At 42.9% G+C, this 13,340-nt stretch overlaps 1 protein-coding gene across 1 annotated transcript in view; it reads right to left on the minus strand.

Moving 5' to 3' along the window:
- tmem184a (transmembrane protein 184a) overlaps positions 1 to 11,595 on the minus strand; it is a 60,294-nt gene extending 48,699 nt beyond the window's left edge. The window contains exons 1-3 of the mRNA XM_078418387.1: positions 11,435 to 11,595; positions 10,104 to 10,182; positions 9,092 to 9,156 (exon numbers count right to left, since the gene is read on the minus strand). Coding sequence (XP_078274513.1) covers positions 9,092 to 9,156; positions 10,104 to 10,182; positions 11,435 to 11,595 — 305 coding nt within the window. The remainder of the gene's footprint in view (positions 1 to 9,091; positions 9,157 to 10,103; positions 10,183 to 11,434) is intronic.
- Between the last annotated feature and the right edge of the window lie 1,745 nt (positions 11,596 to 13,340).

The raw sequence follows: 13,340 nt of genomic DNA on the forward strand, positions 1-13,340 counted from the left end.
AATTATAGTGTTTAGCAACCGGGATATCAGGTAGGTCCAGGCAGACTGAGCAAAGACGTTCAAGTGAACTTCTGCCTAACCTGAAAGGACTGTCGGGGGTAGACACAAAATGCTGCAGCAACTCAGCGGGTCAGGCAGCATCTCAGGAGAGGAATGGGTGAAGTTTCGGGCCGAGACCCTTCTTCAGTCTGATGGACTGTCAGGGTTCCTGGACAGAGTCAAGGGAGAAGGTATAGGGACAGGTGATGCATCTCCTGCGGTTGCAGGGGAGGGGGTGGTTTGGGTGGGAAGGGATGAATTAACCAGGGAGTTGCAGTGTTCTCTGCGAAAGGCGGAAAGGGGTGGAGATGGGAAGATGTGACTAGTATTCTCTCATTATCAACAATATTTCCAGAAAAATGTAAATTCTAAACAAACCCATTTTTAACATCATCACATTTTCATTACATTGAAAGTCCAAAAAAATTTTATGTACTTTCATGTCACTGCGTGTTTCAATCTTACGTAATTCCAGCATACAAATATTACATTCCAATAATTGAAGGTTTACTTTATCGTGAATCGTCTGTAAATTGGGATGAGATTCATATCAATTTCGCCCCTCTCACTATCCTGAGCTGAGAAAGCCAGACTTCTGTTGTATTCACTTTATATTTTTGTCTTGTACACACTGATACTGAGCCAAACACAAGATACCTTTTTACTCTTTTATCACACAATGAAAGTAGTATCTGTGATGTCCCACACTGTTTTTATCTGAAAGCACAGCTCTTGGGAGGAGGAACCAGTTGATACAAATATGCACTGAAATCTATAAACAGTAAACCCTCGCAATAATGGACCTCTTTATAACAGATTTTGGTTATAGCGAACCAAATCTGTTGTTGATCAAGTTCGTTGTTTCACTGAATGGCCAACTCGGTGGATGGAACGATTCTTGGTTTAGTTTAGTTTTAGAGATACAGGTACTGTACAATAATGTTGCTCTGCTTCTTCTACTGTCCTTACTACTGTACTAATAAAAGTGTTTTGAATAGTTCAGCGAACCACACAATTGAATAGTAGTTTTGAAGCATTTTAGCTAAGATTAGTTTAGAGATACAGCGTGGAAACACCAAGTCCATGCCGACCACCTGGTCACCTATTCTATCCTACACACTAGGGATAATTCAGTGTGTAGATTGAATTACTACAGTCTAGCTTTCCTCCCACAAAACTACTACAGTGGTTCTATCTTTCCTCCCACATTGCAAAGACAAAGACATTGTGACAACGTGGGCTCCCTCTGGGCTGCCACCCACCCCATGCCGGAGCATCTCTGGAGAGAAGGAATGTGTATTTCATGTCCTTTACAGTTTATTGTGTAGTATATGTTTATTGTGTAGTGCATGTTTATTTGTTTTCCCATTAGTACTGTATATATAAACTGTATATATAAACCCCCTTGTTCAGTTATAGCGGACCATTGGTAATATCGGACACCATCTCTCCCCCGTGTTGTCCGTTATAGCAAGGGTCCATTGTACTCAATATTATAATAACTAAATTAAACACGTATAATTTACAATAGCCCAATATTGCAACTTATTAGTTTTTCATTATCATAAAATGGTAATTTATAAACAGCCCCAAAACAGTTCAAGTTTAACCAATTTTTATGTGAGATATAAAACCTTAAACTATTGATCAATTTAAATGGACTAAATGACTGATAGGCTCATAGTACCAGCCTCATATATGTAACAAGACTAGGTACAAGAGTTAACCACATAAATAACAAGCAATGAATCATACCTCAGTGTCAGACAGATAGGTTTCACATATATTATGCATGCAAGTTTATTAAAATCATGTACAATCCATGCAATTGCTGTCCATTAGACTTACTTCACATCTCCTCACATTCAGCTTTATTTAATATCACATTTAACACAAAATAACTAGGTAACCATTTAAAATACTGAGAAAATATACATATAAGGAAGAAAATTATGTGTATCAAAAAGACAAGGTATGTGGGGAAGCAAGGAGAGAGCAAGGTAATTGGAAAGGGGGGGGGGATAAAATGGGGATCGTGGTGCGTGCAGAATAAGAGACAAAGAAATGAGAGAGTGGGCAGGCTGGAGAAACCAGGAGGCAGGATGAAGTGAGGGGGGCAGCGAAAGAAGCCTTGAGGGATGCAGCAAGAGGGAGAAGGAGATGAAGGAAAGTTAGGCAAGCGGGAAGGGCAACAAGGCGTGGGAGGGTCAGGTGTAGGAGGCACAATTGGGATGGTGGGAGAAGTATTTGGGATTTTTTTAATGTTGAGTGGTGGATATCTGCAACATGCTGCCACTGGTGGTGGTGGAGGCAGCCACGATAGTGGCATTTAAAAGGCTCTTTGATGGGGATATGGATATGCAAAGAATGGAGGGATATGGATCACCTGCAGGTAGAGGAGATTAATTTATCGTGCATCAAGTTTGGCACGGACATCGTGGGCCAAAGTGACCTGTGCTGTATTGTTCTATGTGTAAGAAAGAACTGCAGATGCTGGTTTTAATCGAAGGTAGACACAAAATGTTGCAGTAACACAGCGGGACAGGAAGCATCGCTGGAGAGAAGGAATGGGTGATGTATCGGGTCGAGACCCTTCTTTAGTCTGAAGAAGGGCCTCGACCCACAACATTGCCCATTCCTTCCCTTCAGAGATGCTGCCTGTCCCACTGAGTTACTCTAGTCCTACATTGTTCTATGTTCTAAGTACTCCATCAGTCTGAAGTAAGATCCCAACACGACATGTTGCCTGTCCATTTCCCTCCACAGATGCTCCCTGACCCGTTGAGTTCCTTCAGCAGTATTAGATAAGATAAGATAGAACTTTATTTATCCCAGGAGGGAAATTGACCTGCCAACAGTCATAAAAACACAAAATACACGAAACATATGAAACATGAAATTAAAGTGACGAGTGGAAAGTTTTGGGGATGTGTAAAGATTGGAGGGGGGGGGGAGGGGAGTCAGTCTCAGTCTACCCATGACAGAAGGGGGAGGAGTTGTAAAGTTTGATAGTCGCAGGGTAGAAGGGTCTCCTGTGGCATTCTATCCAGCATCTTGGTGGAACCAGTCTGTTGCTGAAGGCACTCCTCAGGTTGACCAGTGTGTCATGGAGCGGATGAACTGTATTGTCCAGGATGCTCCGCAGTTTGAGGACCATTTTCCTCTCCAGGACCACTTCCCATGAATTCAACGGAGCCAGCCTTCCTGATCCTATTGCCGTCCACAGCCTTCGCCCTGCTGCCCCAGCACACGGCAGCGAAGAAGATGGTACTTCTGTGTGTTGAAGATGGCACTATATGTTGAAGCTGAGAGAATGTTATAATGGACAATGGGGACAAGGCATGGAGCAAAGGCAGGGTGGAGAGATGGAGAAAAGGGGCAAAAAGAGGGTGAGGAGCTCGAGGGAAATGGTGTGAAGATGGATAAGGGCCAAATGCGTGAGGGTAGGAGGTTGAGGTGAGGAAGGTGAGTGAGGAAGGTGGAGTAATTAGATGGAAAGTGAGAGTAGAGGGAGTGGGTAGAATCAGGCCACAGTAACAATGGGGAATGGTGCGGGAATGGTGCGGGAATGAGATAAGGAAGGTTGAAGGGAGGAATAGCTGGGACCAGATTGAGGAAAAGCAAAAACTAAGTAGGGAAAGAAAAGCTGAGCCGCGGAGCGTTGAGTAAGACAGAAAAGCAGCCAATTTTAAAGCAAATTTCAAATGATTGCTATTCTGACCTTTGCAAGAAATCTAGGGCTTACATTTAGCGACTTTTTATAATGCAAAACATTTGGCTTAAGTGTATGCTTATTCCAGCAATTAAAAGGAGAGTTAAGACTTAGACCTGTCTCAGCAGCAGAATAATATGCTGTGCCTAAATGTTATAGTTCTCCTTGCTGCAGGAAATAGAATGTTGCAAAGTTACTGGTGAATAGGTCATTGAGATCAATTGCAATACCAGAGAGTAAAATCAACCCTTTACAGAATGACAAATGTGTAATTTTGGATGCAGTATTTATTTGTAATGTCAGAAAACATAAAACTTGCTGCAAATCCCAGGGTCAACTGATCTGCTATTTCTAGCATTTCCTATACATATGTCAAGTATCCAGCATCACATTTCGTTTCTGCTTATTTATTTGCAGCATCTGTTTTGAAAAAAGCAAAACTACACTATGATGGAGAAACACTGATCGAGTAAGCTGCATCTTACAATTTAAAAGCAGAATCCAATAAAAACCAATAAACTATCGTATCAGCACTGTATAGGAAAATAACTGCAGATGTTGGTTCAAATTGAAGGTAGACACAAAATGCTGGAGTAACTCAGCGGGTCAGGCAGCATCTCAGAAGAGAAGGAATGGGTGACGTTTCAGGTCGAGACCCTTCTTCAGACTGATGTCAGGGGAGGGGGCGAGACAAAGATAGGATGTAGTAGGAAACAGGAAGACAGTGGGAGAACTGGGAAGGGGGAGGGGAAAGAGAGGGACAGAGGAACTATCTGAAGTTGGAGAAGTCAATGTTCATACCGCTGGGGTGTAAACTGCCCAAGCGAAATATGAGATGTTGTTCCTCCAATTTGCGCTGAGCCTCACTATGACAATGGAGAAGGCCCATGACAGAAAGGTCAGACTGGGAGGGGGAGTTGAAGTGCTGTGCCACCGGGAGATCAGGTTGGTTAAGGCGGACTGAGCAAAGGTGTTGAGCGAAACGATCGCCGAGCCTGCGTTTGGTCTCGCTGATGTAGAGAGGTTGACATCTGGAACTGTGGATACAATAGACAATAGTTGCAGAAGTAGGCCATTCGGCCCTTCGAGCCAGCACCGCCATTCAATGTGATCATGGCTGATCATCCACAATCAGTACCCCATTCCTGCCCTCTCCCCATACCCCCTGACTCCGCTGTCATTAAGAGCTCTATCTAACTCTCTCTTGAAAGCATCCAGAGAATTGGCCTCCACTGCCTTCTGAGGCAGAGAATAGATGAGGTTGGAGGAGGTTCAGGTGAACCTTTGCCTCACCTGGAAAGACTATTTGGGTCTTGGGATGGAGTGGAGGGGGGAGGTAAAGGGACAGGTGTTGTATCTCCTGCGGTTGCAGGGGAAAGTACCTGGGGAGGGGGTGGTATGGGTGGGAAGGGACGAGTGGACCAGGGAGTCACGGAGGGAACGGTCTCTGCGGAAAGCAGAAAGGGGTGGAGATGGGAAGATGTGGCCAGTAGTGGGATCCCGTTGGAGGTGACGGAAATGTTGGAGGATAATTTGTTGTATACGAAGGCTGATGGGGTGGAAGGTGAGGACAAGGGGGACTCTATCCTTGTTACGAATGGGGAGAGGGGGAGCAAGAGCGGAGCTACGGGATATAAAGGAGACCCTAGTGAGAGCCTCATCTATAATGGAAGAGGAGAACCCCCGTTTCCTAAAGAACGAGGACATCTCTGATGCCTGAGTATGAAACACCTCATCCTGGATGCAGATGCGGTGTAGTCGGCGGGATTGGGAGCATGCTTCAAAAGATCCATCATTGTACCGGTGCCAAAGAATGCCTCTCCAGCGTGTTTAAATGACTACCGACCGGTGGCCCTCACCTCGGTTGTCATGAAATGCTTGGAGAGGCTAGTCAAGAAGCACATCTGCGCCCTCCTTCCTCGCAACATGGACCCACTACAGTTCGCATACCGTCCGAACAGGTCCACGGATGATGCGGTCTCCCAGGTTCTACACACCGCTCTCTCTCATCTGGACAGCCAGGGGGGCTATGTGAGGATGCTGTTCATTGACTTTAGTTCAGCATTCAACACAATAGTCCCCAGCAGACTGGTTGAGAAGCTGCTGGAACTGGGGCTTAGCACCCCTCTGTGTGCCTGGGTCCTGGACTTTCTCACTGCCAGGCCCCAAGTGGTCAGGATGGGGGAACACACATCTAGCTCCCTCACCCTGAACATAGGATCCCCCCAGGGCTGCGTCCTTAGCCCCCTACTGTACTCCCTGTACACACATGACTGTAGGGCCAGGTTCAGCTCAAACTCCATCATCAAGTTTGCTGATGACACTGTGGTGGTGGGCCGGATCTCCAACAACGATGAGAAGGCCTACCGGGAGGAGGTGGCTGATCTGGCACTCTGGTGTCAGGACAATAGCCTCCTCTTGAATGTCACTAAAACAAAGGAGCTGATTGTGGACTTCAGAAGGGCTAAACATCCAAGGACGTACACGCCACTGGAGATAAATGGGTCTATTGTGGATAGGGTGAGCAGTTTCAAATACTTGGGAGTCCGCATCGCAGAGGATCTGACGTGGGCAACGCACATTGCCGCACTGGTGGGTAAGGCTAAGCAGCGCCTTTACCACCTTAGACAACTGAGGAAATTCAGAGTGTCGCTGAGGATCCTTCATTGCTTCTACTCTGGGGCTGTAGAGAGCATCCTGTCCGGCAACATTACAGTCTGGTTTGGGAACAGCTCTGCCCAGGACAGGATGGCCCTGCAGAGAGTAGTGCGTTCGGCAGAACGCACCATGGGAACTACACTCGTCCCCCTGCAGGACCTATACATCAGGAGGTGCAGATCCAGAGCAAGCAAGATCATGAGGGACCCCTGCCACCCCAGTAACGGACTGTTCCAGATGCTACGGTCAGGCAAACGCCTCCGCTGTCACGCTGTGAAAACGGAGAGGATGAGACGGAGCTTCTTCCCACAGGCCATCAGGACTGTCAACTTTGATAACCCCAGAGACTAAATTTTTGTCGACACTTTTTGTGCTATGTTTAGTAACTTATTAACTTTATTTATATGCTGTAACTGTAATTCTTTTTGTGCACAACCCGCAGGCATTGCCACTTTCATTTCACTGCACATCGAGTATGTGTATGTGACAAATAAATTTGACTTGACTTGACTTGACTTGGGTTAGAGTTTTTACAGGAAACAGGGTGGGAAGAAGTGTAGTCAAGATAGCAGTGGGAGTCAGGTTTGTAGTAAATATCGGTCACTAGTCTGTCTCCTGTGATGGAGATGGTGAGATCCAGAAACGGTAGGGAGATGTCGGAGATGGTCCAAGTATATTTAAGAGCAGTGGTGAAATTTATGATGTCAGTGAGTTCTGCATGGATACAAGAGGTAGCACCAATGCAGTTGTCAATATAGCGGAGGCAGAGTTCGATGGGGCCAGTGTATGCCTGGAACAGGGATTGTTCAACGTACCCTAGAAAGAGGCAGGCATAGCTAGGGCCCATGCGAGTCTCCATAGCTACGCCTCGAATTTGGAGGAAGTGGGAGGAGTCAAAGGAGAAGGACTTGTAATTCACACGCATCATTTCCCTTTTAAATTCAGTGAATTTAAAGTTTACATCACTGCAGAATATGTTACAAGACAGTTGTTGGAAACTGCTGGAGGATTTGCATCAAGTAACAATTCTTATAAGACAAGACTTTTCTTCAATATTAAGAAATAGAACTATTCATTCACACAGGATTGCAATTCCTGCAACAATGACAACCTGAGATACAGAGGCATGATTAATAAACCAAACAAGCTTTGCTCTTAAATAGGTAATCACCTGAAGAAACGTGTTTCCACCCACTCCAATTTAATGGTACAATGCATTGCACAACTTGACACTATACCATAAAGAGTATTAGAAGATCTCAAACTTGCACAAAATTTTATTGTCAACAGAGCAATACTGATCTCTGCTGTCTTATATGTTTTTGAGACATGGGCTTCCTAGGTTACCTGACGTATGGAAAACCAATTTTGCACAATGTCTCCCATACTTTTTTTAAAGCATTTTTCAAGATAAAAGTAATAACAACAATGTTTGGTGGTATATATATATTTCATTAGTTTAATCATGCTATAGAAAATTTTCCTTTGTTCTACCCATCCCTCAAACTCCTCTCTGCTACTGAAAAGCATTTTTTAAATCTCTTGCCCAGTTCTGATGAAAGGTTTTAGGCCTAGATTCTGTTTCTCTTTCCACATATGCTGCCTGATCTGCTGAGTGTCTTCAGCTTTCCTTGAATATAGAAAGCATTCCAGGCTGACATTGATAACCAGTGATGCTCCTTCCTAAAACAACAAAGCGCAGGCATATGAGATAACAGTGCCAACCCAGTTCCCAGTGGTATAAATGATTCAATATCAAATACTATAGGAGACAGTTACTTCAAAGGCAAAGGATGCCTTTCATCAAGCAGACAAGCTCCAATTCAGAATAGTCAAGGGAACCAATTTAAATATTCTTACTCAGGGACAGGAGTTAATTTGCATTTTTCACTTCTTTGTCAATAACACATAAACGCATCAGACAGAATTATATCTTGAAGAGAAAGGCTAAGAAATTAAGACATTGAAAAAAATGCTTATAATGAAGATAAATATGAAACCATCTACTAAACTAAACCATCTACTAAACTGAACTGTATCCTCCACTGATATTGACAAAAGTGCCATAACTTTGTTGGACAATACCACAGAACACAGAGTTAGTGTCTAGCCTAAGTAAAATTCACGATGAGGATGTGACTGTTTGCATTGGTCCCATTCACACACTCAGAACATTTTCCTCATGGAAACACCAGGCAGGATTCCTGCTTCTGATTGTTACTCATTTACACCTGCTGGAGATAGATGTACAGACACTGGATGAGCACAGGTTTGATCTCTGCTGCAATGCTTTATGGAATCAGTCAAGGAAAATAGAAATCAGGCATCCTACCTCCAGATGTGCTCTGTAAAATACATCTGGACAAGAGGGGAAAGAACAGGATGATGTTTTCACTACAATTTCAGTCAAAAAGCCATGCTCCTGTGAATTTCATCAACATGATGTGCTATCAGGTAAAACTACCTGCACTGAATTTTCTGTTATATTTTTCTAAAAAAAACATAATAGCCAAGAAACCCTGCTTCTGGAAAATCCACAACAATCCCAATTAACTCTTTCGTCTCCAACTGTTAAGTAATACAAATCAGGATTAGAGCTCCTGATGTAATTGGAATTTTTTTTTTTTAATGAGAATCAGGAGGAGAAAACTCAAGAAGATTACAAAAACCAGGAAACGTTACTGCGCAAATTGTTTTATCTGCAGGCTGACAAGATTCTGTGACCTGATAGGCTTCTGCCGAGAAACCTAAAAGAAGTTGATTCCACACATTGAGGAAAATTACATTTCGATTGAAAAATAGCAAATAACTATTTTCTTCAAAAGGGTTGAAAGAAAGGAGGAAACTACAAACCAGATAGCTTCACATCAGTCAAAGGGAATATGTTAGAAGCTATCACTGAAGAATGTAAAAAAGGGGACTCAAAAAATTCAACTAATCAGGCAAAGTCAACATTGTTTTGTAAATGGAAAATTGTATTTGATCAAGTTATTGGAGTTCCTTAAAGTTCCTGAAGTGTGTTATTTCAATGCAAGGATTTCAATGGGTAAAGCAGATAAACAGAGCCCGGGTCAATGCTTGGGACTATAATGATATGGCTTTTTCAATAGTCAATAACAAATAATGTATACAGTTGAGAGAAAGATATAAAGGATACTGGGTGATTTTATCTTCCATAATATTGACTGGGTCTTCCTCTGTGCAAGAGGTTTAGATATGGCAGAACTTGATGGGTGTATCCAAGAAGGTTTCTCCCCATAATATGTGGATAGTTCAACTAGAAGAGGGATCATACTGGACCTTGTATTGGAAAACGAGCCTGGTCAGGTGACTGATGTTTCAGTGGGAGAGCATTTTGGGAACAGGAATAATAACAGCGAATGCAGCGCCGGAGACTCAGGTTCGATCCTGACTACGGGTGCTGCACTGTAAGGAGTTTGTACGTCCTCCCCGTGACCTGCGTGGGTTTTCTCCGAGATCTTCGGTTTCCTCCCACACTCCAAAGACGTACAGGTATGTAGGTTAATTGACTGGGTAAATGTAAAAAATTGTCCCTAGTGGGTGTAGGATAGTGTTAATGTGCGGGGATCGCTGGGCGGCGCGGACTTGGTGGGCCGAAAAGGCCTGTTTCCGCGCTGTATATATATGATATGATATGATATGATATGATGGAATATTGTCGGTGCAAACTTGCCTGAGCAAAAACCAAAATATCACTCTGCTCCCTCAGGAGTTCAAGAAAATAATGGACTCTCGAACCAGACAAGTCAATTCTGTCCAAAAATGAAGTGAAAGTAATTCAAAATAATTGAGCACCTACTGAAATCACTAAGTATTGCTCAGAGACCTCTGTGGCTTAGAACAACTCTCCACTTCCAGTTAGCTGTATTGGCTTTAGCTTTTCCACCTATTTTTTTAGTCAAGGTTTTTAATTATAAAAGAAAATGTCAACGTATTCCTCCTCAAAACAATTTAATTCCTGTCCTTCTTCCAAAATCAAAAAATCCTTGGATTACACAATGGGTCCAAGGATGCTGCAGGGAAGGTTAATAAAGCATTCATAACCAGCACTGCAATTCTACTTTTGTGAAATGCTCTCCAGTTCTACACTGACAACAGAAAACGAATAGGTTGCAATATGTCACAGATTTCCAAGGTGCCTAGTACCAGCGGAATTGGAAGCTGTTTATAACATCTACTAAATTCAGATTTCATTACATCTCACTAACTGTTTTGGTCTTCGAATTTGATTAGCACTGGATGGTCACATAAGTTGACCAATCAAAAACAATCATCGAATCTTCTTGGATAACAGAAAATGGCTGAAACACTTGGTAAATGAGACCAAGGGATCATTTTGAGACCAAGGGACAAGGGATTAACACTTAAATCCATTTGGTAGAAATGTAGAGTTCAGTTCTGTTTGGACTAGGCCCAAAAGGCGAGCTGCATACAAAAATATCAGATGGATTTTTGAACTATCAAAGAATAACAAAATACATTGAAAAAAATTTGAGCATTACTCATTTAGAAAAAAATAAACTGAAAAAATTATATTCAAAAGAGTGTTTTTACTTAGCAATTCTTTCATGCAACATAGGATTTAAATAGCTGTTGTATTTAATACCTCATACCTTGTTCCGCTTGTATATCTTGGCATCAAATAAAAAATTACACCAACTCCCAATATTACTTAACTCTATCTGACAAACATTGTCTTCGATCATGGAGCATCCAGTCCAACCCCTTGGTTTGCTCTGTCAATTCTTTTACATCCCAATTTAGCCATTCTGCAAACCAGTCACGGCTGCTCAATGTGTCGATTCTCAAGAGTTTATGTAGAACTCTGTTCAAATCTAAAGAAAGTCAACAGATGAAAAGAACTTTGACGCATATTTAATTTCCCGATTACTACATTCATTGTTTCTGACAGCCAATTGATATTGCCCTTCTGCAAAGGTGCTGTATCTAAAATACCTAATATGCAAAGCACTTGCATTCATTATATGGGAGCATCTCTATCACCGTTTTGTCCATCTCTTCAATTCTTTATCCCACTTCCCACTCGGATCTATTTGTCTGTGGTCTCTTGCACTGTTACAATGAGGTACAACATCAACTTGAGGTATGGCACATTGCAACTTTCCAGACGGGATATTGAAATCTATAACTAGAGGAGTGCCCATAGCTATGCCTTGGATTTGGAGGAAGTGGGAGAAGTCGAAGGAGAAGTTGTTGAGGATAAGGACCAGCTCTGCTAGGCGTAGGAGAGTATTGGTAGATGGAAATTGGCTGGTTCTGCAGTCGAGGAAGAAACGGAGGGCTTTAAGAGCCTCCTGGTGGGGGATGGAGGTGTAGAGTGACTGGACATCCTTAGTAAAGATGAGGGATGGGGGTCTGGAAAACGGAAATTATTGAGGAGACGGTGAGCATGTGAGGAGTCTTGGACATAGGTAGGGAGAGATTGGAACAGGGGGGATAGGATGGAGTCGAGGTAGGTGGAAATTAATTCGGTGGGACTTGAACAGGCAGAAACAATGGGTCTGCCAGGACAGTTCTGTTTATGGATTTTTGGGAGAAGATATAATCTGACTGAGCGGGGCTGGGGAACGATAAGGTTGGAGGCTTTAGAGAGCAGAGAGCCGGAAGTGATGAAATCAGTAATGGTGATTACTAGAAGGTGGTAAATGAAAATTGAATCACAGCATTCAGTTTTGCTTCAGAAATGCTGCCTGACCAGCTGAATTGCTCCAGCACTTTATGTCTTTTATAATCAGTTCTGCTTTCTTTTTCCTCTTCTGCAATTTCACATTTTACTTTCATTTTATTTTCTGTCTTGGATTGTCTTCTATTTATACACAAAATATGAACTCACATTCAACTTCACTCAATATGCTCATCAGTGGAAGACTGTTCTCCCTGCTCCAAGAAACTTCCACATCCACAAACAATATTATACAAGGATATTGGTAAAAAAAAATCTCCATCAACTAACCGCAGGAATATATCAGAAACCAACAAATGACTTGAATACGACAATCGACAGATGAAAAAAAAAGGCAGAGTGGATCTTAATTTGATCATGCCAGATGAAGGCACAGTGGTACAGCTGATAGAGCTGCTGCCTGTTAACACCAGAGATCCGGGTTCGAAACTGCATCAGGTGCTCTTTGTCTGGAGTATGCTCGTTCTCCCTGTGACTGCGTGGGTTTCCTCGTGGTACTCCAGTTTCCTCACATATCATAAAGACGTGTAGGTTTGTAGTTTAATTGGCATCTGTAAAATTGCCCCTGGTTTGTAGGGACTGGATGAGGATGGTGGGATAACACAAAACTCGTGTGAATGGGTGATCGATGTTTGACGTGAATTGGTGGACCGAAAGGCCTGTTTCCATACTGTATCTTTAAAATCACCCAGGTAATATCTGTGGAGAGAAATGGACAGACGTTTTGGGCCAGGACTCTTTTTCAGACTCAACCCGAAACGTTGTCAGCCCACTTCCATCCACAGATACTGCCTGACCTCTGAGTTCCTCCAGCAATTGGACATAAAATGGTGGAGTATGTGGACACAGGCAGCTTCTCAGGAGAACATGGATAGGTGATGTTTCGGGTTGCCAACCTTCTTCTGATTCTGAAGGAGGATCCCGACTAAAACAACCCCTACCCATGTTCTACAGAGATGCTGCTTGACCTGCTGAGTTACTCCAACACTTTGTGTTCTTTTGCGCAAACCAGCATCTGCAGTTCCTTGTTTCTACGAGTTCCTCCTTGCAGTGTGTTCAAAGTCCCAGCATCTACAATCTCTTATGTATTCAAGCTAGATCTAGTGATCTGTCATCAAGACAATTTAGTTAAAGTTCATATGTCGTCTGAAAGATGAGAAATGCACCAAGGGATAGCCAGAAAAGGGATTCAAGGCCATAAAAATA

The sequence above is a fragment of the Rhinoraja longicauda genome, chromosome 21, assembly GCF_053455715.1.
Source record: "Rhinoraja longicauda isolate Sanriku21f chromosome 21, sRhiLon1.1, whole genome shotgun sequence".
Lineage (NCBI taxonomy): Eukaryota > Metazoa > Chordata > Chondrichthyes > Rajiformes > Arhynchobatidae > Rhinoraja > Rhinoraja longicauda.